Here is a 26,490-nt window from a genome sequence, read left to right on the forward strand (position 1 = left end):
AGTTCTCTTTTTGTCGCATTCGTTGGAGTTCCGGGGACGTATCGTAAGTCTGTTCTACGAGGCTGCCGACCGATAGCGAGAGGTGGGGAACCCGCGGCCGATCGTAACTTCGTAGTTTCCGCGGTGGCCACGTCTTCGTGTTCAACGAGCCTTTATGGCTTCCACGCGGACCTCGTGGCGGCGGTCATTGTCAACCTTAGAGAGGAGCGGTTTACGCCCGTGGACAATCGTTTTTGCCACCTCCGCCGTGGAGCCACATCCCCGCTAGTGGGGATTTATGCTAACGCGTTAATAATGATAGGCTTTTTGTTGTTTTCCGCGGCTTGTTGCCGCTTCGCGTACATGGACGCCGACGGTGCTGTATCTTGGGCCACTTTATTGCCACGATCCTGTTGCTCGCTTTATCGTCGATTAATGGTACGCAACGGTGTGGTGTGTATCTACCACTAAGTAAAGAGTGTGCGCGTGTATTGCTCCGATAAAACGTACTAAATACACCTTCGTGGGACTCGTTAAGACGCGATGCACGCGTTAGTTAATGACGTCGTCGCGCGTTATTCCGCCATTTTTCGTTATTTAGTCAGCGTTATCTCGCTGCCGAGGAAAGCACTATCCCCGTCGTTGCCTCGTGTCTGCTGAACAGCTGGCTCTTTTTCCTCTTTGGTTACGATAATGATCGGTCGCGGAAGCACAGGATATTTTCGAATAAAATATGTCGATGGATAGAGCTGTGGTACTTTCTTGATGAAGATCGAAAGTTAAAATGTAAGCTAGTCGCACATACGGTGACATGTAGGTAACTTGTTTTGGTTGACGAGTGGAATGTGACTGGACTCGTTGAGCGTTAACGCGGAACTTGTTTGTTTCATTGGTGAAGTGGTCGTTTGTGGAATATTTAGAGACGTACTGTTGTTCGGTTTGGAAAGGGGAATGTTGTAACGTTCTTTATGAATCCATCGACTTGTCTATGCTTATTTAGTCGCTTCTAATTCCTCGAATCGGATAAAAATTTGAAACAAAGAACCCTTTCTATTCTGGAACCACGATCTTTTCAAAGCAGATCTTTACAGAGCTCATCCATTTCAGAATCCGAATACAGAGAATCGATTTAAATCCATGCCGATGAATTACGGAGAGAAGTCGAGTCTAAGAACGACGGCGCCTCACGAATGTGAAGCACGTCCGCGCGACGCCTATGCCGCAGCCCAATGAGATTCACCAGCACGTGCGCTCTCGAATAATAGTCAGCGCCTTCTCGCGTTGTCTCGATATGGCCGTGACCACGTCGATATCGCGGATATCCACGGATAAACTCCCGCAAAGGTTGTGTACCGTGTGTGTTCCCGACGCGTAAGTAAATAAGTAAGTAAGTAAATGGAAACGCGAGTAAGTAAGCCGAATCCAAGATGGAGGCACGTGGTGTTACGGTTAACGAGTATCGACGTGGCCAGCGAAACTGCCATGTCGTCGGTGTCCAATCCGTTGCTCGGATCCATGCATCAGTTTGTTCGCCGTGTGTATCTCTTCCGCGACGTTCGAGCGTTCTTATTGATCCGTGTACGCGTTTTCCCCACCTTCGTTCCGTGCACGTTCATTTCTGCCGCTTGTGTGGCGTTACAGGCGCAGACGCCCCATTGAATTGCCACCTAAAGCTCGACTCTGTCCTCATCGCGAAGTAAGTGCATTTATATTTGTTGGAGGTTGGCGCTCGCACGTCGTGCAACTCGTCGTTGTACAGTGGCGCATGGTCATCCCACACAAGCGTAACAACGACGTGCCGCGTTTGTTATCGCCGTGAGAGAAGACGTCGCACGCTAAAGTGCAAGTTCGCGGTTCTGGCCTTATATATCGCGGATCCCACGGTGCATCGGTGCACCGTGTCTGGGTGGACCTATTGACTACGGCTAACAAGGCCGCCGCTTGTACGAGGAAATGCAAAGGAGAAATGTACACGCTTGAGGCTGCTGCTCTCCGCGAGACGCTGATACTTGGATCGGTTACTGCGCTAGAACGGCCAGCTTATCGTGTAATTTTGGATTACACGTCAGGGAATTTTATTCGATTAATCATGCTTGAGAGTAATTTGTAGATGGTAATTGACTGGATAAAATAGTGGTAAAAAGGCCTGTATAATTTGACGTAATTTGACGTAATTTGGCGAAGTTTAAAAAGCCTGTTTCAGTATCCTTACATAGCCTGTACTGCTAACAAACAAATAGTTAGAATTCCAATTAATTCCCACGTCCGTGTTAGACGTCGTAAAGCTGAAATTTCTCGTTACATAATCCTTGTCAATACGGAATATAGACGGAACGAAGTAAAAAGAAATTCACGAAGAGCAAAAAGCAACTGTCAAAGACCATCGAATGGATACAACTTTCTGGCACATAGTCGTCGTTCGTTCCGCCTTGAAAAAGGCTCTTTTGTCGGCGAGAGGCAAGAGAATCGCGTGAAAGTGCCGTGTCAAATCCTTTTTTCTTGCTTTCTTGTTCACCACTTACAGAGTCTGTCGAACCATGCTCCCAATATGTTTTAACCGAGATGGTCGAGAAAGTCTTCCGGTTTATGCGTTTCAAAAAATTGAGACTGCCAAAAAAATTAGTTAACACGATCGTGTCTCTTTCGATTTATTCGTATTTCCAGATCATAGAAACATTCTCTAACTCGAATGACCATACAAAAGTACGTGGAAGGGGAAACGAGAAAAATTATCGCTCTGTCGAAACACGTAAAGACCTGCACACAAACAGACGGTCCGACCTGGTGCTGTCATCGTTCTACTTGGAGCGTCTGTTCTACCAGCGTCTTATCTCAACACCTATCCCACAGTCTCGTCCCGCGGATAGTATAATTTCACGACACGACCGCAACCGGCGGTCTCGTATTAAAAGCCAAACGGTAGTCAGCGGTAGACTTATTGCGATCGCCTGGTACAACGAGCTCGTACGGTTCGTACGTATGTCTCGAACGAGTTGAAAGGGTTCGTGCGAAAAAATGAAAGGGCTAGAAGGAGAGAGATAGCCGCGGATATCACGGCTCGAGAGAAGGAAGCCTCGTGGCGGGAGTTCGAACAATGGAGTGAGCGCGACGCTGAATATATCATCGGGCTTGGCGCATGCCCCGGTGCAATGCATCGCGCCGTAACTCGTAGCAACGCATGAATATAATATGGGCATTAATAAATCCAAGCAGGTATTAATGCGGGCTAATGTATGCGCGCCGGGCATTTGTTATGCGTCCACTTTGTAAAAGTCAGTCGGTTGGACCCTTCCACAATGGGCAGCGCGGTTGTTAGCCGTCCGTAGCCGTGGAAAGCGTCCCTCGAACTCGCGAAGCGGTTGCTCGTTGCCGGTTGTTGTCTGTTGTACACCGCGTACAACGCGCCGGTGCGCTGCGTTTCACCGCTCTTCCGGTCCGTTCGCGATTGTTGCCACAGCGGACTTATGTCCTTAACGTCGTCTCGCGGAGCTTCGCGTCGGACGTTCTGACAAATCGATTTAGAATCACCCGGTCAGCATGGTAGAACACGAACCGCGATCCGCGGCCCGCGGTCACGGACCATCTTCCGCCATCGTGGTTGCACGCACTGCGTCGCTGCGTTGCTGCGTGCACGATTGTAATTGCCGGTAACCCTACGCGCTTGTTAGCAATGCGCTAACCGTTTCTCGGTTGAAATATGATTGCGTCGCGGCAACCAGTGATTTATGCCCCGTTTGTATTTCTGTACAACGCTTCGGTGTTACGCCGACACCGCTCAGACGGAAAATCGTTCCGAGCTGTGCGTCGCACCGGGCAACTTTAACAAAACGTCCCACGTCGCCCGTTTTATGCACCGTGATTTCTCTTTTTGTCTTCGGGATCGATCGGCGAGCACGAAGGATGAAAAGGCTGTCGCTCTTGTCGCAACACGCGACGATTTCGCTGCACCAGGGACACTTTTGCGGTGCAAAACGGTCGTGGCTATGCCGTTGATGTGTATCGGTGGTTGCGCGCGCCGCATATTACCATTACAATGGTTTTACAACGCTGTATCGACCAAGATCTCACGTGGACGATCCGGCTACTAGGTACACACTGTTTTGTGACTCGTGAAAAAGCTTATCGGCAACGGGGGTACTGCTCCTACTAGTTGTCCGCGGACCTGTTGGCAGCCACTGGTTACGTGTACCCTCTATCTAAAGAAGTTTCACCGTACATTCAACCACTTTGTCTAATTTATTCGAATCTGATCGGGAAGTTTATTCAAATCTCTCGGCGTCGTTCACATTTCCATATCGTCTTAACATCTTCCTCATTCTGTTCTCATTCTTTCGTCGTTTCTAATTCTCCTCTTTCTATTTCGTCCCACTTTCCTATCGTCGCCTCTTTAACTACTCCTTAACCGTACTTTAACTACAGATTGTCCGAATTTTAGTAAAAATTTCCTATGGTTCTATCTGTATTCTTCGCATATAGTATGCGCCTAAAACACGCCAGAGAGTCAGACACTTGCGCGCAATCGTATTTTGAAACAACATCGACGTATATTGGTGGATCCGAAGAGGAGCGACGCTGGAGAAATGTCGATGTTGTTGGCACGATGCAACCCGAGGGACGTCGATAGTCGTAGAGTTTTGTCGCTGCGACACCTAGCTCGGCCACCTATCCATGCATTATGCATCTAATGTTAGTTACATGAGGCATACGAAGGCGCTAGGCCCATCTTCCCAGGGCTTTCAGTTTATAAGATCGGACACCGACGTGTCTACCTGTCGTCAAGCTTTAGATTCGTTCTTTCGCATCCTCACCTGCCGTTTTATCGTCTACCCGTGGTATAATAGACCGGGATATTCAGCGTTGACGAATACGCGACGGCCCATCGTTTCTGTCCACAACCGATCGTTTTCGTGTATTTCGCTTTACATCGAATTTCGTTGTATCTCGCACGATTAAGGATATGGATGTTTCTTTAGGAAGTTTCGCTAGGCGGTAGTTGCTAAGTTCGAAGAGCTTTGCTACTTGAGACGGGGATACTCGCTTATGCAACGCCTGTAATTAATTAGCTTTTCTTTTTTACATAATAAATATAAAATTCAAAAGTAGTAGTCGTGACCACTTTACGTTAATACGTAAAATAGAAACGAGATAAAAATGAGAACGTTTACTTGATATTAGGTTGCAAAGAAAGACTGCGCGATCATCCAAGATTGTCACACAATATACTCGCAATATTATTATTTTATATAAGTAGCGATAAATGCTTGATTATCATATTACGAGTGGATAAATGTAGAAACCAACAGATTCGCTATGGTGGTTATCTTTTATCGATACTCCGAGCTTTCTCGAATGATAATTGCCAGCATAGGCGCGCATATAAGGAAGAGACCATAGGCACGTGAAATCTGGTTTTCCGCGATTTTCTGCCGTTCGATTAATGCAGCGGCACGTTTTTGCGCGAAGCTCGAACTAGGAGAACTCTTGCAACAGTTAATGGACCCGTCTTGCCACGTATTGAGGAGTTCTAATTGCTTTTCATTAGCGATAATTAATGGGCCTGACGCGATCACGTTCAACCAATTTACGGTAAACAGCACTCCGATTTGTCAATTTCCCATTCTAATTCGTGTACTCGATAATGCGCATGAACTACGACATTCAGTCACACGGTCTAAATTAGGTGACCGGTCTAAAACTCGCACATTTTCCTACAGTTCTTCCGAACTAGCTAAGAACCTAGTAGCACGAGGAATTTTCTTGTTTCTTTATAGCCCGAAGTCCAAAGGAAAAGCCGATGCGAGATTTGTACGCGATCGATAATCTTCTCGTAGTAATTTGCCTAATTTGAAAAGAAAAGGTACGTACGGAAGTTGGAGTTTCATTTGCAAATGTAGTAGCTACGGAAATCATAGGAATAGCTTTTATTTCCAGAAAGATGTTTATAGAGGCTATAGATTCAAGGAAAGAAGATAGAAAACGTTTAACTGCAGTTTAGTATCTCGTTGAAGAAAATGAAAAGGGGAGAAAGTATCTCGGCAGAGATGACAAAAATGATCCAATGGAATAGTACTACGATACTGTAAATTTCGGCGAAACATTTTCTACCTGGAAAATCAGGGTTCAGTGGGATCATTCTTCGTTCGAGACGTGGTCGAGGGAGTAGCCGAGATTAATTACCGGTATCTCTTATTCGAGAGCGTGGCCCCATTAGATTCTAGGTAAGAATCGCGTGGTAGCATAACAGAGGGAAACCGAGTAGACGATGGAAGCCGAAGCAGAGTCTGCAGCGTAATGTAATCAGGATAGCCGGGCTTCGTTGCGCCTTGTGTCTACCTTCACCTAGCCCGCCGGCAGCAGGAAAGAGAGAGGGAATTCATTTGCATATTAATCTATATAATTAACTGCCGCTAACTAATCGCTCGCGTTTAATTAACGCGCTGCTGTATGCCTCTGCTGTTCGCTCTCCTACTTCGTTTCGTCGTCGTGGTTGTTGTCGTGGTTGTTGTCGTCGTTGCTGCCGTTGCTTTTGCTCGTCTTGCACGATCCGTCGAGTTGCATTTGTTCGTGCGCGGCGAACAGCACGTTCCGAAGTGTCGTAAACTCGTGCGGTCCTGATTAAAGGCCGTTCATCCCCTAGTCGATGCTCGACAAACCCTTTTTCTTCGCGCATCTCGCCAACAAAATATAACCTTAGCGTATAATAACGCGTTCAACGTCGGCATACTGGGCGTACGCCGCGATGGTGATTTTCTTACCTGGTGTTCGCTCGTTAAAGGGTTCCATACCGGCTTGTTTTTACTTTGACCTGCCGCGCCGCTAGCATGCGATTCGACGTTAAAAGGACGTGTCTCGCTAATGCTAGGTCACAGGAGCTCGAACGCGCGACCGAAGATTCTATTGCTCGTAAGAAGTTTGTGGGCTAATTGTAATCGTCGCGCAAAATTGATCGTTTGCTTTTTTTATATCTCTGATAACCAGGTGTTTATTTTGGAGGAATTTTATATTTGAATGTACAGAGGCTCGAATTCTTTACTTTCGATAACCGATACGCAACAGGATAATGCATCGGCCGCCTAATAACTAAGCGTGGCGCAGCGCTGGAAAATCGGAGAATCGCACAGGTATCGGCAGAAATCTTAAACCGGTACGCGCGGAACCGGTAACGTGATCACGGAGCGCGCAGGTGTTGGCTAAGCGTGTAAACACGCCACGTTCGTAGACCGCAAGAAAATTTTAAAGGTCGCGCGCGACGCGACTACGCCTTCAACTCGAGAGTTCTTCTTCTTCTCCTTCTCTTGCTTCTTCCTCAGTGCCGTATGCCATCCGTCTTTCGTTGTTGGCCGTCGCGTCGTGGCGTAGCCACCAGGCCTCCTCGAGGATCATAACTAACCAACCTGCCGGTACACGGAGTCGTTGTTTATGAAACTCGGCTGCGTTACAACGTCGCATCTCAGTGGTCGGTATTCCGCGACAATCCACGGCGGAAGCCTTCTGAATATTTATTACGTGGTCTCGCTCGAACGTGAAATAGGACGATATCGGTTCATCAAAGCCCGCCTCGGGAACGATCGGTGAACGTAGCTCTTCGAAGCTGCATTATTACCGATTCACCGGTTCGCCGAAATTACGAAGGGATGCTGGCTGCGCAGTATCTTCTGCATCACCAAAATGTGATCGACATTGTTGCGCAAGTGATGAACAACGTAAGTGTCAAACGTGTAAAGAGCGTTGATAACGTTAAAAACAGAATTCGTACGAGATTAGCAATTGTCCTCGTATTTACGAACAGAGAGATTCTCCGGCGAATCGATGAACTTTTCCTCGTTGCAAGTATGCAGAGACCATATCACCGGTTACTTTCAACGATAAGTTAAGATAAACGACAATTAAATTACCCTGCGTTTAGCGTCGTGACCAGGACCGTGATTATTGGGATTTGCGCGACGTCTGTTAAAACCGGTTAGCACGCAAAAGAGGAAACATCGAGTGCGGTTTGACGTATGGAAAATCGCGGCGAGCATCGCAGACACCTTCTTGATCGTGTGCGTTGTCGAAAACAATTAAATTCCTTTTTTTTTTAAGCGTCCTACCGGTCATTTTAAAAGCCGCTGCATTCCAACGAGTATGCTCAAATTTATACAGGCGTAGCCGGCTCGGACTCACTTTCGTGATAATCCTTCAACGTGCTTAAAACGTAGTTTACGGCCGCCCCACCTCGCCGCGGCGCTCATTAAATCACGATGCAATTACATTCTTCGCCGTACATTATTGTGCTTCGTGATTCCCCAGTGTTCGCGCATTAAACGGAACGCGTGTTTAAAGGCGAATGAAACGGCATACGTCGGTGTGCTTAATTATACACGGAGACATCAGGGAACGACCCATGGATTCCGATGATTCCGGTATCTGGTTTCGCATACCGTCTGACGCGCTAACCATTTTTTAAAGGCGTGGCCGGACATATCATCCTCTTCCATACGATCGAAAATCAATAACCGACGCTCGGCTGCTGATTTCCCCTTGCAATTACAGCAGCGCCGATGGCGTGAAACAACGAAAAGGAAAAAAAGTCGTGAATCTTACGTAAGAGGTGGGAGCGTGTACGTTGAGGACGCGGACACAGCGTACGCGTTATGCAAATGCACGTCGTTAGAGGCGCGCGAACAATGCTACAATTGACTGTTGTAATAAGCTCGTTTAGCGTATCTGTGGATCGGTATCGTGACGTGGGTTCGCTAGCGTGTGTCCACCTCTAATTCCCCGATGGTCGGTTGCTCGTTTACGCAGTCGTTTCGCGCGTCAAGCGAAATGTGTTCGCTCATGATCTCGTGGAAACGCTAATCCGTCTTTAATTCCTTTATAATTGTAGATACGGTGCCGGTCGTACGTACTATCAGAAATCTTAAGGGGAAATGGGTCTGATCGCGTAAAGCTTTATTTTGTATTTCTTCTCCACTCTTTTTCTTTTTTCTTTCTTTTTTCTTTTTTACAATAAATAACGATTTATAAATTCGCGACGTTTAGATTGGATTAAAGGTTCTGTGAATATTTTGATTTACGATTGGCTCGTTAAGTATTGCGAGTTGCAAGACCTGGACACTTTAAAGACTTCATTTTTTGAAGCATTTTTTCCCCCTTTTTATTAAACTTCTGCTGATTTCCTAACGTCTATTTACACACTATCGTCTTTCTGTATGTTACGTCTGCCTATCTTCAAACGTTTTACCCACATCTGAAATGTTCACTTTCCAATCGTGTTCTCGTCATATGTAGAAACCCTCGCGTTCGCTTACATAATTAGTCCGATGGCGATTAAGAGGATTACGCGCATAGCACAAGGAAATTTGCATACATGTAATCTTTGCCTGTTTTTTACGGGTACGAAGCCGATGGTACTTGGCGTTTTAAGTAAGTGAGCAGAGACTTGTGGGAATGCGACTGATGAGGTGATTACAGGCTAATTCGCGCTAGACATCGCGAATTTTCTTCGCGTATCATTGTGCAACGGTCATAAAATTATAAGGAATGAAATTATAAGTATTCCCGTTTGCTTTCAGCCAGTCGTAAAACAACATCGTTTCTGTACTGCTACTACGCCCATACCCTTGAGTCTTCTTTCGCAATTAATGCATCCTGGAAATTTCCACAGGTCTTGGAGTTCCTTGGAAAATCTCGCTCGTTTCGATTCGTCATGCATCGGTAACAGTAATTAAAACGTTTTATTATCGAACGTTAGGGACGCTGTAAAACGTGAAAACTGACCTTTCGTTTTGTTACATTTGGTAAAACAGCTTTATTTTTAAAAGGCTTAACGACCGTTTAATGATTTTTATCGTTAATTGCGGTTTTCAACTCTTTTACGAGGCTTGTGTAAAACTGTTCTTTCCTGTCACTTTTATCCGTTCGTTCGTTAGTTACGCATATTTATTTCCATCATTATAACAGCCTCTTTCACGGCTACAGGTGTCTGATTTAGAATATTAAATACTTGATAAAACGACCGCTATTTCTCAATGTTTTAAATTAAAGTAGAAATCAGAAGCGAAAGTGAATTTCCTACGTGATCTACGATTCGACGTCGGCTATAACGTTTTGATAATCGATAAAAGAAAATTTTACAAATTGTAGTTCGGAGTGGAATTAAAACACGCGACGATTACGAAGTCGACGTTACTCGCGTAGAATTGCGAGTTAGGTACGTCGAAAGGATGAAAACGATGGAAGGATCTGTTTGAGATCGGGCGTCATCAGTGGTTACAAATGATCGCTGCCAACGTGCTTCATCTTCTGTCGTCAAACGATCACGATTCTTCGTTTCGTGTTTCGCGCAAGGAACGCGACTCAGACCGGTCGTTGGCTCTTTTTTACGCGTAATTTTCAACCTATCCACTTGAAGCGGAGTTAGTGCTATTAGGGTAGACAAGTTACTCGAGAAATGGCTCTTTCGGTGCTCGCCGGACGGCATTCTGATTCTGATAAACGTTCCACTCTGGTATCCGGCACGTTCGAACGAGTAATTAAATTGATTGACCGTTCGCTGCTGTTCACTCCGACTTGGGAATCGTCGCGCGTCCAGTTAGAAGTCCGATCGAGGCTGCCAGCGAGTACAAAAGGGCCGATGGGCTTAATGTCGCCATTACCGATGCTGATGAGTCCCCTTCGTTACGAACCAACCCGTAAATCTCAAGCAAATGTTCCTCTCTGCGCTCTTTCCACGGCTTTTTGCGTTTCTTTCTAGCTGTCCTTTCCTCCTTTTGTCCAGTTCGGTGAGCGGAGCTAGTTCACAATAGAGAGTACAGTCTTATTGTTCGATCTCGAAGAGGATCGTAAAATTGCTGACAGACTAGACAGCATTGGCTGGCAAGTTGGCGGTGGTATTAGTCGCGAAGCAAGAGAACTACCATTAGGGGGTAGATAACTTAAATTATTAACCGATTGCGAATCGTTTTTCAGTCAAAGTTTCTTTGGAGCGAGTCGAATGTGGTTTAATTCGTTTTAGTCTTTCAGATTATAAATACGATAACGTAGAACGTAATATGGCTGTGTAGAATGACGATAGTCGCGTACATTAATGGATTATTAAGTTCGTTGCTTGAATACCGGACGGAGAATCTGTAACGATTAGTGGATATCACCTGTCTTGATCAGACTTGGAAATAAATAAGAGTCGCGCCGCTATTACATGCTTATGTACTTTATTAAAGTATAATCGAGTTGAGTGGCAGCTACTGGGGGCACTTGCCGGTAGCCAGGTGTTGTTCCAGGTAAAGCCTTACTCGCTAGGGTTCATGGAAGGATCGGTTACTTCCGGTATTTTTCTCGAGAACTAATTGATATGAATATCACGGTGTTCCGCTACCAAGTAGTATCCGGTGCCTACAATAAATATCAATAAACAATGGTATAAAGGGGAAAGACACTAAAACCAGGACAACAAGAAAAAAAAATTAAAAAATTACATCTAAATTACACCTTAACGTGAAATACATGCTCTTAGCAAAAGGGAACGATTGAAGCCGAGGCGCAAGACAGCAATTTTCCTGCTTCTTTCGCGGAGAATAATCGAAGTGAAAAATGATCGTTATACTCTGTAACGACCAGCGTAAAGCAATTAAGTAACTGTTGCATGATAACGGGGCTGGTCGAAGAAAAGAAATCGTCGTCGACTTTAAAACAGTTATTCATCGAGTCGTTTATCTGAACAGTGAATCTGGTGTATCTTATCGATCCAGATCGAGGGATCTTAATCGGGTAGCCCTTTGTACGAACGTAGTATCATCGTTATTACACGAATTTCGTTCGGATGATTTTTATAATTTTCAGATGGACCAGGGTCGGACTAAGGTCGGTAATTGTCCAACAAGGACTGTTGATCGGGCTAATTAGATTCGCGATAATCGCCGGTACGGCGTTACGAAAAATTGAATGTATCCAATGATTACGAGGGGCCGACCCGCCACTTTGGGGCAATAAACGACATGGATTCGTGACTCGGGAATGCCCGTTTACGATCGTGGATTCGGCATTAAAGGCAATAACGCCCACGCTCTCATATCCGCCTCGGCCTCGCGGTGCGGGTATAAAGATTGCGCCTTAAAAGCCACCAGACGTATCTTTATCCGCGGTATTGTTCAAAAAGAGAAATTACGCGCGTGTGTGCTTCTGCGAAAAGTGATCCACCGTTCATCCTTTAAATTTCCCTGCCCCTGATTTTACACGTCCGCATTCCAAAAAAAAGAAAGAAAAAGAAATTACTTGCAAGAATGTCTCGACCGAATTTTGAACAATTAACTCGAAAGTATATAGTATATATAGTATTCCGAGAGTATATGGTATATTTCGCGAGCATTCCTTCAAAGTGTTTTTATACGAGGTCGCGTGAAATAGTCGATACGCGTAAAAGGCAAGATAAGAGAAAGGATGGAGCTTGACCTACGGCCCTTTAACGAGATACGATCTCATGGTTCGTTAGGGGTTCCCTAGAGAATAGAAGAAAAATCAGGATTCGTTACGTGTCGACGAAACGGGAGAAAACACGCCGATACAGGAAATTATGCAGGGATTCTTTATTTTCAATCGGTATGGTAAGTTGGTTTTTGTTGGCGGTAATTGAATCTTTTTGGAACAAATTGCACGATGGAAATATAATAAATCGTAGGTAAGAAATATCTCATAGGAAATATCTTGTGAAAGTCGGTTGAAAGTTAGCGGTGAAAATATTTGTTGCTTTGGCAGTTGCGAAAGAATTATGTAGACGATCGTACGTCACGCGTTATAGCGTTATACGTCGTCAGATTATTGCATTACGGCGATACGTTTGAACTTTAAATTAGTTGACCTCTTCGAAAGAAAAGTCCGGATATTAAAAATCGCTGATCGCAACGATATCGCGCGAACAAGCAAATATCGGTACACGTGTATTCGAGAGATCCAAGAGACAAAAACCATAATCGTGCATCGACTGTCGCGAATGCTACTCGCTTACGCGGACCAGCTCGCGATATACACGTATGTATTTATCCAGCGGAGGAATCGAATGCTATCGGTCGGTCGAAGCGGTTAAGGCCAAGGTAATTGCATTGTACGCGGTTGTTCTTTCAAACGCCAATCACCGGCGACAAAACGTTTGTCGCGGCGAGGCGAATCGCATTTGCGGCTGGACGGCGCCGCTCTTAAAGCCGTTCCGCGGTTCTCCATCTCACCTGCGTCTCTCCTTCTGCTCCTCTGGCATTCGTCTCTTCGTACGTCTACGAACGTGTACGATCCTTCGACAGTTGCGAAACGGTCTCGCGACGTCACCGGCTTTACATTCGAAATCGTGCGTTCTGTTCGCCGCGAAGCGAGAAACGTTCCAGCGATCTCACCGAATGTAAATTTCGCTGCAGAATTTCCGAGCGTTCGCACCGAGCGTGTAGGAACTCCGATCGGCGAACAGAGTGAAAAAATGAACGATTTACGCGTCAATAAACTATCGCTGAGTTTCATTTGCGCGCGTCGTAATCGTTCGTAAAAACAGTTACGCTTCCGGTCGGTGATTTTATGTTTTGTCCGGGCAACGCTGAGAAAATTTCTCGTCAAGAGTAGAGCGTAGTTGGCGCTCGTCTCTTGGCTCTTTCTCTATGAGATCTTTCTCTCGCTATCGAAAGAAGGAAAGAGACGCGGACGACGACGAGCGGAATCAGGTACAGAGTCGTGTGCTCCATGCTTGTTGCTTGGCTGCGTTTCAGTCGTTCTGAAAGGGGAGGAGAAGCGGTATGACAATCACGTAAATGCTCGGATACGGACGTTGGCTGGTCCCGCGCGTAGATCAGAAGGCAGCGGCCGCGTTTGTGCCTGCTGAACCGATCCGCATAAACGAATAATCCGTTAAGTCTTCTTAAACATCCAGCCTTCGTCATGAATCGGTGATTCAATTAGGAGGCCGCAGCGATAATTCCGCGATATTAGTGGGCAGTTTTCTGCGCGGATTAACTCGCCTTTTATATCGAAGCGGACAGCAACCGGGCCGCGAGCTTAAAGGAGGATAACTTGTTTCCATAAAACGAAGCAGGATACCGGTGTCCCTGTTTCCACGTTGAACGCTCGTAAAGCACTCGAAAATAACCCGTGCGCTACGGCCATAATTTCTTCTCTGTTTTAAACAATATTCTTGATACTTTAAATTCGATATACGGGATGAAAACGATACATACGACGGTTGGAAATATTGGACGAAAATGCTTGCACGACGAGGCAGCAGTCATACGATATTAGGAAGAATATCATTTCAGAAGAAAGTGACAGAATTTTTCGGTCGACTTGACAATACTAGGGATATTTGTTGACTTTGTCTTTCTTGCCTATCCACGTAACCAACGTGTTTTCTTCGGTACTCGTCCTATGCACGAGCTTCGACAGGCTTTGCACCGTCGCGATCGATACCGGTTGAGAATGCGAGCGACCGCATCGTCGATGGGGGCATATATGTACCTGTAAGAAGCTGGCGTAGGCGGTTAGTAAGCCGCATTGACGTTACTTAACCACTTAGGTTACTTACGGCCGGTGCTGTTATTGTCGAACGTGCTAATAGATCGGCGGCTTCCATTTCTTCGGTAATAATAAATTATCAAGCCTATCGGCCGCGTGTCGTAATGCGAGTAGGCTCGTGCCAATGCCTCGAGTTTGACTCGAAGGGTGAACCACCCGAGCGTGTGACAACTCGATCGATGTTTGATCGATTGTACCGTGTACGAGCCGAATAAAGATATTGCTACGATTATTGTAACATTATTTTTTACTGCATGGGTGAAATAGAAAATTGTAATTGCTCTGAGTTAAACAAGCTGATAAAAGGTCCAAGCTGCTCTTATTCTTACGTAATGAAATTAGGCTATAGATATTTTTATACCGACGTATTCTATACTTTTATGCCATACTATCGCGAGTAAAATAAGAAAGTTTGCAGTTTCAGTATCAAGTTTAGATAACGTGGGATCGGAAAATCCTATGCTTGTATTCGTTCGACAAACGAACCAGGAGAATAAGGAAACGTACGAGATTCGGTATAAATCAAAGCTTATATGAAGCCATTAAACCGTTTTCATTGCGGTCGGTAGAACGTTGTAATATTCTTAATAAATGGTGCACACGAGAGGAAGCGAGACATCGCGAAGAACTCACGTTGGTTTTATGGCTGGCTCTCTTACTGGATTGGTAATTTCATCGATCGAAAGCCATCCCCTACGAAAAAGGAACGTTCGAGAGACGATCTCGTCCTTTCACTATCCACGCTGTTTAGCCTGTGCGAAATAAATAATTGACTTTTTTTTTCACCGGCCTGGCCGATGGAACAGAAGCGTCACGAGCAAGGCGAATAGTTGTAACAGCGTCGGGTTTGACTTCCTCCTTTCGACTCGCGGGAGAAAGTCATTGTTGTTCGCGGTTTCAATGAAGTTTAAGTAACCGACCTCGACTCACAGATATATCATTGTACCTTTGTGGCGCCAAGACATTGTTACACCAACGCGCGCCGTGGTGGGTGTGCATTGTTTTATAGGAACCCGTGGCACGAACGCGAAAAGTTCCGCCCTGCTGGTAAAACTCGCCAACACCTTTTTGTCCTACTCTGTAATTACAATGTAGAGGAAAAAGAGAGAGAGAGGGAGAGAAGAAACGTAAAAAGAGCAAAAGCAGAAAAAGGCGGAGAAAAACTCACGCGATGAACTCGTAAAATTCGAGCCGCTAACCGGTTAAGGAAACTTTTCGTCGGCCTGTCCGCGATGTTAATAGCCGATATTAGTAATAAATTACGAAAAGTACATTGTAATTATACGCAAGACCCACTAAATATTCGAAATGATTCACAATCCCACGGTACGGCGCCAGCGATCTTTATGTACGATCGTCGCGGTCGTATCGTTGCTTTTAATTTTTTCCGAACGAAAGTTAAGACGTCGTTAAGACAAATCATAACGAGCCTGAAACATTGGTAGTCCACTTTCGTAGTCATGTAGAAGGACAGGTTTGTTGGACGGTTCGCGATATTTAAACGACGAAGAAGTCTGCGATACGTCAAAACATACATGTACATAATTTGGTAAATGAGATCGCATCGGTTGTGTGTCCGGAGGCCGTAACGAGGAAAGTATTTTTCGTTGCGTGGCTGCGACGATGGACCACGCCAAAATGATATCGCCTGTCTGGTCGATTCAATTATTACCATTGCAATTATTTTTGTACTCGCATCGTGCAACACCTGCGATCGTAAAACGATCTTATTTGCGACTAATAAATTTTCACTGATCGCCTTCGTTCCGTTCCATTTAGGGATAATGCCGATACTTGGGCAAGAAAATGTTGGTACTTTGTAAGCGATTAATTCTGGACTTGTTCGAACAGTTCATGAACGTTTATGCTCTTTGTACACGTGTACGTGCCATTTACAAACAGATTTTTGGACATATTTTAGGTAATCTTCGTCACGGGTGGTCCACGATAATACGTGGTTATACTACTGAAACAAGTTGGACCGTGCACAATTTCGTCATTCCACTAAGGAAAAGTTCTTAAATACTTAACTTCGTTGAATATCGAACGCGGTGATTTATGTAACCGAAAATTAAGAAGATTTGATCGAAGTGTATAAACGATTAGCTGTTTCTTAGATTTAAAATGTATCTGGATAGGTTTCGCGATTAAATTTCCAATCAAGAATGTTTCACCTGGAAAATAAAAAATACTATTTTTTTTTTTAGTCCACCAGAGATTAATGGGTTTTTGTAGACGAAGCAAACGATGTCTGACTCCGATCCAGGATGAGCAATCTCGGGGAGACGGTGTCGATGGATCGAGTTACGAACCGCTCGCATTTAACACGAACCCGATCGTGATTTTAACTTTTATTTCGAGCACGTTCCGCTGGTGTAATCCAAGGAAACTCGTGCAGCTTAATACACGTACGAACACGTACACACCGAGTCTGACAACACGTGCCGTGTTCTACTTGCATGATCCGGCGCGATCGCTCTTGCTCGGGCGAGATCTGCATTTAATCGGTGTTCGCTTTTACGATGTATCTTCTTTAATCGTTCCACTGTCTGTAAAAAGACGAAGATGAGGAACGATGGAAAAATTACATCGTTCCAGAAAACAAGCGATCTCTATAGAGATATCAAAGACACGTTGTAATAATTCTCTCCCGGTAGTCACGAATTTAATCAGCGGTATCGGGAAGATAGAGAGAGATAGAGAGACAGAGAGAGATTTTTTAATTTGTCGGTTGCTTCATTTACGAATATGCGGTGCTAATCAGCCGTCAAAACGGAGGTAATAACTGGAGCGGCAAAGAGAGCAGGCAATTATTATTAATTACAGCGTGTAGCCAGGGGGAAGATTGACAGCTTCCATATTTAAACTGAAATCCCCTCGTTATGTAATCGCGCGAGGCGGCTAGCTTCCATTACACATATATATACATACCTACAATATGTTGCCGCGCTGACAACACGTGCCACACTTCTGCCGCATGATTTGCGTTACGTGCAGGCGCAAAGATTTGCCGAGTATTATACGTAGGAGAGGCTCGCTCGACCTGCTGGCTTCGTGGTTGCTCTCCCTCGCTTTCGTGCCTGTAAATAGGAGCCTGGCTGAAACTTTCACTCAGGGGCCGTGGCGGAAAAAATCTTTCCACCGTTCTACTGGGAAAACGAAAACCCGCAAAAATCGTATTCCAGCCAACTGTTGTTTATCGTAGTATACCTTTGGAAGGGTGAAAAAGCATGGATATAAAGCAAAACGAAAGTGCAATTAGGTTTGTGAGAAAATTAGCGTGCTCGCAAATGTAAAACACATTGGTACACGTACTCGTGAAATTGTGAAAATCTGTTTTGAAAAAAGTAGTTTTGTATCTCCGAGTCCCTCGAGTCTGTACATTCATCTACCGTATAGTCTTTGGTACGTTGACGCGTTAAACAGCGTGCCGACCGATCAGCTGCTTTTTTCCTCAAATTAATTATCTTTTTCTTCTTCACGGCTGGCGAACTTCGCATTTCGAAATTTGTAATTAAGTCACCCTGGCACGCGCCTGTTCCTTGCTCGAGCGTCGCTAATTACCCGGTCGTCCTCTTCCATGGTACTCGTGCCCGAGACGAGCGTAAAGCGAACGAGCGTGGATGTACGCAACCGCGCTCAGATGCTTCATAGATAATTGGCGGGGCCCTGGTTCCCGTATGCAAATCCTCTCGAAACTGAATCCGTCGGCCTTATTCTCCCTACCGATAAAAATGTAATTTCTCACACTTTATTCGAGGTATTCGATCGTGTCTGTTCTTTAAACGCAGACACTGTCAACCTTGGCGAACTTAAAACATTTTCTACCACACACGAAGCGTATCATCCTTCGCACGAAAATACACAAACGCGTCGCCCGCGAAGTAATTAAAGTTTCGCAACATACGTAAAGTTAAATTTATTAACACCGATTAAATTTATTGCGAAAACTTTGTCCATGCAAATCGAGTAATTCTCGTCAAACAATTTTCACCGAGGACGTTTAACGTTGGTGCACGGTGGTCGATTATGGATAGCGATGAAAAATTGAAGTGCCGCGATGCCTAACGGACGTAGTTACACCGGGACAGGTCGAGTTGTTTTAACGAATGTAATTATCCGGGCGAGTCGTCCGATTATAAGCGTACGAAACGGTCGGGCGCATCCACACGGTTGGGGGCAGTTCTGGCCATTTCTTAGCGACCATCGCCCAGCGTGATCGTATCGCGGTCCTACTATTAGTACGATGATATATGTCATCATTATATCCTCCTTATTGCGTTAACCGCATCCTGTGATTTACGTCCCAAGGACCTGCTTCACTTCCGTTCTTTTTCTTTCGCTTTACGACCCGTCCCGTTTCGCCAATGACTCAACGTTTGATACAACGTGCCGATGCACTGCCACAATGTTTATGGCTTTCCCTTCGCGCATGCTGTTCGTCTTTTTTCCTTTTGATACCGTGTGATTTATTATCTTGTCCTCGTGGGCGGAGTAAGCGAAAGGGGAAAAAGTCACTGTACTCTTCCTTTCGAAGAACGTACCAAATGTAACGCCGAGTGTCTCGCGACGTGACCGAGAAAAGCGACAGTCTTGTAGGATGGGAGGTTCGATCCGATGGAACTTTAAGTCGATGTAAAATTTGGAACGACCCTGCACCATCTAGGAACGAGAATTCCACATTTTGCAATTATTTTCTCTGCGTTTAAAAGTAATAGCAGATTGTCTTCTCTGTGAATAAGAAACAGAAAGTCTGAAGAAACGCTTCCTATGCGAAAGATTTGTTTAACCGAAGAATAGTAGGTTAAGAAAGGATTCACAGAATCGTCAGAGTTCTGTCGGACAGTCACGGAAGACGTCGCAACCTCTGAATATTCGTGCGGGACATCGTACCGGTCGACTGTTATGGAAGATGCGGCGAGCCTCATGCGAATCACATCGTGTACGCGGATAGCGGTAGTGCTCGGCCAGTAAACATCGAGAATATTGGTATAATATGTAGATCTAAGCATGTACGTGGGTTGTCGGTAATGCCCCCGTAAATCAAGTCCTCCATTGTTTTCCTTCATTGAATGACCCGAGCGTTGCCGCACGGTAGTCTCGCGCATTCCATATTTCTGTTCGGGATATTACCGGTATTCGGTATAAATCTTCGCGTTTCGAGCATCATCGACTTTCGTATTGATAGTTTCCAGTCGATGCGAATCGATCGCGTTTCAACGTAGCCGGCTAACAGGTGTAGAATTCCATAGACGAAACGTTTAACTCAATCACGCAGTCTGCTCTCTTTACGTTCTACCTTTTCTTCTTGCAGTTGAACGGCATTGATGGCTGATCATTAGTCAGTGTTTACGGTTTCAGACAGATTCGTAGTAGTCAATGCCAATAACGTTTGGAGTTCCTACAGAAGTTGCGTATTCCAGCCAAGTATGGAGCTATTAAGCGCTGTGGGAGAGCTATTGAATTCATTGTACACTTTGTCTGCGCTACTATTAGCAATGAGATCGAGTACACCTAACAAATACGATATCGAGTTCGTCAACGGTTTTCTTCTTTCCTCTGAACGTTCGAAAACCGGTTGAGATTTACGACAAGGCATCAGGGATAAGTTACACCGGAGATCAACCTAAATTTCACGAAGGATATATTCTTGCATCGTGATCAGGATAACGAAACACGTACCTACAGCGGTCTACCGGTCCAAAAACGTTGGAGATGTTCGATGTTGTTCCTTGAAAGAACGAGACGCGAAGATTGGGGGCGAAATCGGATTAACGGGGATCGGCCGGTGAGGCGGGTGTCCATGGCGCGATGCGAGCGCGTAATCAGCACGGTTCGACGATTAATGTTATAAATATTCCGCTAATGCCCGTCCGTTAGGTAAGCGTTTCACCTCCTTATTGCTAACAGCTGCATATGGAGAGCGGCCGTTTGCACGGCGTATTCGTCGATGATTTCATACATTATTTCAAAGCCGCCCCACCTGGTCTTCCCACTGCAGGGGAGGAGACGACGGAGACGGAACGCCGTATCTGGCGTCTCACCGCAAATCACTTTCATAGTCTCGTTTTTATGACCGAAAGTTGTAATTTATGGTCCACACGGCCGATCGGTGCGGGGTTTGCCACGCGAGAAAACGGATTACGCAGATCGACTTTTACCAGGAGCCACCGGCGGAGCTTTCAAAAGCTCTCTCCCGATTGCCATTAGCGCGAGCTAAAGACGTGTGGCGTGGGAAAGTAGAGGAAGGCCGGAGCAGAGTCAGTGTGCGTACACGCCTCCGTGTTGCGCTGTGTGCCGATCGGCCAGCGTTTATGCTTGCATTCATAAAGGTAGATCGCCCGTGTCTGGCCTGATAATTAAGAGGCAGCTCGTCTACGCGAGCCAGCTCGTTCTTCTCCGGCTCGTTAATTGCGAATTTTCCTTTTCGAGGGCTGATTTTTACCAGAGGTCGTCTCATTTACGTTTAATCGCGCCCTCTCGCGCTAGCTCGCGATTTCACCGCAACTTCGTAGCTCGCGCGACTTTGTTACTCTCTCGTTGCGAAATCGTCGACGCTGACCGCGATGCTCGCGTTGGCGATTGCCTTCGACGAGAAGAAAAATCGTGACGTCTTACTGAATATGGTGGTCGAAGGAGGATTTCGAGGAATCGGCATGGAGTATCGGCACGCGCCATTCCTTCGACGTTCTTCCAGATCATAACAACGCAATCGTCGTGAGTTCGCGCCAGGTAAAATTGTTTTATGGATTCGCCAGTGGCTGGATAGGTTTTTTCTTTTCGAGCCGCGCTGGCATAATCGATGCGTCTGGACGGAGAACACACCTATGTCTGGGTCGTTACTGCCGCGTCCGAAGGAGCCGATTCAATTTCAACGGTAATCTCACCGCATTACGGAAAATAGGAGAAATCTAGCGAAAGTAAACGTAACATCGTCGACCTGTTGCAACTGCTGCGTAATAATGCAATATGTAATAATAATAAGAGGATAATAACGCACCTAGCTGCCAGAATACAGTCGAATATAATGAATCCAAGTAATGTATGTATTTTTACCCCGTTAGATACAATCGTCGAGTGGATTGCCTTTCCATCGACCAGAAATGTTCGTAGACACCCGAGGATGTAGATAACGTCTATTAATTGGGTGACAACGTGCATTCGTTACGTAAAGAAAGCCGAATCTGCTTTATCGAATTTTATAGAAGGCTTACGTAATAACGTAACGGTATTTTATAATTCGTCCTACTGCGATAAGTGAGGTGTGCAATGTTTGCTCGTTCGAGAGGATAACACTCGATTCTGCTTTTAAACGACTTTATTAGTCTAGTTATCCAAGGCGGATACACGTTCATCGACGTTCTACGAGCTTTTAGATTTCGCTTACGTAAGATTTCTAGAGTTCTGCTTGTCGTTAATGTGAAAGAAGCGCTTAGTTGCAACTTCTTAATCGAGAAATCGATAAGTGGAGAAACTAGTATGTACGGTTTAGAAAATTTAAATGACGAGAAGCGTCGATTAATGTTACGTTATAAAAAAGTGTGAAATATCTCTGTCGCAAAGGCCACAGTCTATATAACACACGAGACAGAATCTTCCTATACGTTTCCTATAATATGAAAAATTCGAAAGGTAGCTGCGTCAGGTATTTCTGGTATTTCTTCGTTCGGGATTTGTTCGCATCGCTATCCGAATCTCGCGCACAGGCGATTTACGTTGTCACCGTGGCGAGATGCGATCTTAATTATTCGAGCGAACCGACGAGACTGCCACCGTTCCACGGCGATCCTTTCTTTCGTTTCGTTCCAAATGACCGGTGTAATTGGCCCATTAGAGCGTCCCTGCTGTTTCCTGGCCGAGTGTACGAGCTTAATCGCGTCGCAGAATGCAATTCTGCGAGACGTTCGCATCGATTCGCGCCGGCGCCGCCGGAAAATTGCGCCCGGCATGGCACCGCGTTTATCTGTCTTTTCCGCGCGTTGCGTCGCGCAGCTGCGTCCATTCGAGAGAGTGACCGCACGACGCAACCCGTACGTTCTTCAACGACAACGATGTACTCTCCGCAGAGTAGGAAAAAGCTGTGGCATACGTCGCGTCGTAAAACGAAACGGAATACACATTGCAGTTTTTATGCTTATCGGCAGTCGTACGATGAAACTGGGAAATTTACGTATGAATAAACGCGATGGAATATCGATCTGTCTAACGGACATTCTCTTATTGCTATTCGCCACGTATGAAGCACGGTGTTTTAATGGAAAACCGCAACAACCTTCAATTGCGTTTAAATCATCCGAATTTTATACATAGTCGTAGGATCGATAAAAGTTACAAGATTTGCGTTTTTCGAATATTTTACACGTACGATCACATCGTGTGCAATGCGTCGACTGATACGGAGATACCTACTTCTATCAGTATTTACAGAATTTGTAGATTACTGGAGCAAAAATGTTGGTTTTTCGCGTAGGATACGATGAAATCGCAAGTTCTGCGCTCCTCTTTGTTCCATTGTTCTCTATCTAATTTTCTGCGAAGAGCAATTTGGTTTCCAAGGGGCCCATTACGATTGCTATAATAGCGCTCATCAAGTCTGACCGCCTATCACCTTTACCTTCGTCTTGTCTAATTACAGGTCACGTTTATTGTTTCAGGATGAGAGCGAGCTCTCGAGCAAGCGGTGGGCCAGTGCGCCCCGCCGCCCGGACAGCCCCTGCGTCCTGGGGGCACCAACGTCTAGGGAGGTATGTTAGCTTTTCTTACGTTTTACGCGTTCTTCCTTCTTTTATTCGTGCAATAGTCGCGTGCAAACAAACCGGAGACTTTGTTCCGGCTTTAAGTAACGATAATATCTACAGATTGAATATATTACGAAGATATTCATCTGCTCTGTATTATTTTACGGTGTAGAAGGTTGGTAAACCTGTAGCGTTCGTATATGCGAATATCAACGTTACGCAAGTAGTTTGTCTATACACGTAGTATCTAATGGTAGATTCGTATCAATCTGTATAACTTAACCGGAATAGTTTGACGAGTTCGGGTTGCACATTTGAAGCCCGACTTAACAAGCTGAAGTTGCAATTTGCAAATTACATATCACGTTTGACGACAGTAAGTAAGACGATCTGTATTTTATTTTATTTTATTTGTATGTTATTTTACGTCGATAATACCGCTCGCTTTAATCCCGCGTAAAATTAATTGAATTTAAAGCAAGTGGAAACTAAACGACTTATTTCATTTTTAACGAGACTGCTTTACTAAGAACACAATGTTTCTTCGTCGATTTTCTCGCGCGCGATAAGAACCCGGGAGCGTTTTAGAATTTTCTCAACCTGTACATACCTGTATCAAATCTGATACGTAAACTCATCGCGCTAATTACGGCCGTGTCTTCGGGTATCGCGAAATAATTCGTATTCTCTCTCACGAGAATCCGCAACCTTCCGCGTGGCATTACGGCAAGTTCAAGAAGCCACGTCGTACTTCAACCTTCCCACGAACGTGTCCGATCAATTTTTCCAGTTAGGCGTACGATCGTAGTCTGTTCGCGAGCGATCTCCATTTGTTTACGCGGCGAGGTAGCGATCACGATCAGAGATCGGTATCGAACCGCGGGAAGCGCGTGTCGATTGGCCGCGAATGGAAACCCGCTCGATTCCGTGCGGTACGTGATGGCACCCAAATCGTGATGCCGGCCTCGTGCGTCGAGAAGCCAGATCACCGTATACTTTTGTATATATATATATGGACTACTAATAGGGACAGTCAGGGTTGTTAGCAAGAACCGCGGTATGTCAGCACGTCACTCCCGGAAGGACGATTAGCGGCGAGATCGCGAAACGAGGTGTCGATTTAGGAACGTGATCGTACAAGGACTTGGAGCGCGCCAATGAACCTCGCTACCAGACGCCTTGACACTTTCTTGCGGTGATTTCATTCGTAGCTTAACTTTTTTTCGTTTTATCACGTTCCGTACGAGTGAACGGTGATTTACGATAATCGTGGCAGTTGGAATTTGCGCGAGACGAATGTATAATTAAAGACCGAATTTTTTAAAATTCGATATCAGCGGTTAAACGTTCACTGTCACGGTGGTTATCGATGATAGGCGCGTGTGTTCTCGAAAATTCTGTTAGTTACCAGCATTTCTTAATTTCTTTAAAACGAATATCATCGACGAAAACACATTAGGCAATCGAATTCTATTATAAAATAGAAAGCGCACCGTATACCGCGTTCCCCCGTTACAGAGATTCTACTACTAGTATCTGTTTCGTTCTTTGAAAATTCTACGAGAGGTCAACTGGCTGGCGGCGGATAGCGTAGTATTAACCATAACTTCCTCGGGCAAGTACTGGGGTAAAATTTAACGAGTCCTCGAATCAAAGTGAATTATTCCGCTGATCTAACGCGTCGTTATGCGTCGGAAAATCGCCGCGGAGGTTAGATTACGAGGCACAAAAGGAAACATAGCACAAAGAGCGCATTATATCTAGCTGTAGGAGAGAATATTCATAGTCGGTTGCGACGGAGACGCAACGCGGATGATGGCCTTACGACTTATTCGTAGGACTTATTTGCGAGTACGTGGCGCCACCCACAGGGTCGGGCTCTATGATGGGTGTGACTCCGTGTTGGTATTCGCGATGCATATTACTACGTGGCGCGGTAACGCAGAGAATACGAGAACCGCCTCTCGCAAAAGGTAGTCTTTCTCCGGAGGCTACACGTCCGTCTAACCGGTGGCTCGTAAATGCACACGCGGTCGTGATTAGACTCGGAGACAATGGCCCGTAGCACGCGTCGTCGTCGCGTATCGCAAGCGTATTGTACGTTTTTTAAACGCGTCCGCTCGATGCCATTTATTTGCATACCGGTATAGTTGGGCCTGCCTAACAGAGAGTCGAGAGAGAAGCTCTCGCGTAACAGTAATCGTTTGAAATGGCCTGTCGCGTACCATCTGCCGCGACACACAACGTTTCTACTCGTCCTCGTCGTTGTGCTCGTACCTGAGGCCCGTGAATGCCTCGCGTTAAATCGTTGCTGCCTGAGAAATCGCGATTTGATGGTGAATGCCTGGCTGTCGTCAAGGTAGCCGTAAAACTGTAGCTTCTTGCGAAAAGCAGCATCCAGGCCAGTCGTGCCTGGAATATGATCGCGACACCTGCGAAATGGCTATGTGATGGAACATTTTGATGCTGCTCGAGTATTTAACGTTTCCTAAGTTTCATTATTTATATACATATATATGTATGGACTAGCTGGAAAATAAATAATTATAGACGCGTATGCGTTTATGTGCAACAATACAGAAAATGCGTGCAATATGAAAAAATAAACACGACGATCGTTCTATTACGATTTTCGTACCAAACAGGATCGTGAATCGAGAGGTAATTGCGATTCTAAATCTTCTAGCTCTCTTCTCTCCCGTAAACGTAAACGTTTGCCTGGTGATCGATTAATCAGCTGACGATTTGCTGCTCATTAAGAATTTTTTCGTTGGATTATTTGCCATCCAGTGTCCACGTGTACATAAGGTCAATCGGCGGCGTGCTGGTATATTTACGTTGTTGGAAGCGCTGTTGCATCGGGTACAGTTCAATTCCGTTACGTGGACGTAGCCATGGGCTTCCCACGCCAATTAAACATGACTCATTAACGGGCAGAAGCCGGTAGCCGGGATCGATGCCTGGCCGAAGCCGGGCAACCCTTCTATAACTCTGTGCGGCACAGGCAATCGGAACTAATCTCGACCTATCCTCTCTTCTCTGCCGGCTATTCGCGATGCGATATTACCGCTGGTACCGGTAAACTGCATGCATCGTGCATGCACCGGCCACGACGTGCGCCACGCCGCGGCGCAATATTTCTCTCACCGGTTCACCCGGTACACGCGTAATTGTGTGTAAAGAGTTCGCGGCCCAGCAGAGATACATCGTCCCCTCGCCCTTCTGCCCTATCTTCATTTTGACGTTT

At 45.5% G+C, this 26,490-nt stretch overlaps 1 protein-coding gene across 6 annotated transcripts in view; it reads left to right on the top strand.

Annotated features, from left to right (window-relative positions):
* LOC100643418 (Krueppel-like factor 6) overlaps nucleotides 1–26,490 on the top strand; it is a 290,325-nt gene that overhangs the window by 64,233 nt on the left and 199,602 nt on the right. For 5 of the 6 annotated variants that reach the window (XM_003399894.4, XM_048410690.1, XM_048410691.1 and 2 more), the window contains one exon: nucleotides 23,160–23,249. In XM_003399894.4, coding sequence (XP_003399942.1) covers nucleotides 23,160–23,249 — 90 coding nt within the window. Of the gene's footprint in view, nucleotides 1–7,491; nucleotides 7,683–23,159; nucleotides 23,250–26,490 lie in introns of those variants that run through there. The other variant, XM_012315203.3, reaches the window with a different exon arrangement.

The sequence above is a fragment of the Bombus terrestris genome, chromosome 12 (assembly GCF_910591885.1).
Source record: "Bombus terrestris chromosome 12, iyBomTerr1.2, whole genome shotgun sequence".
In the NCBI taxonomy this organism is placed as follows: Eukaryota; Metazoa; Arthropoda; class Insecta; order Hymenoptera; family Apidae; genus Bombus; species Bombus terrestris.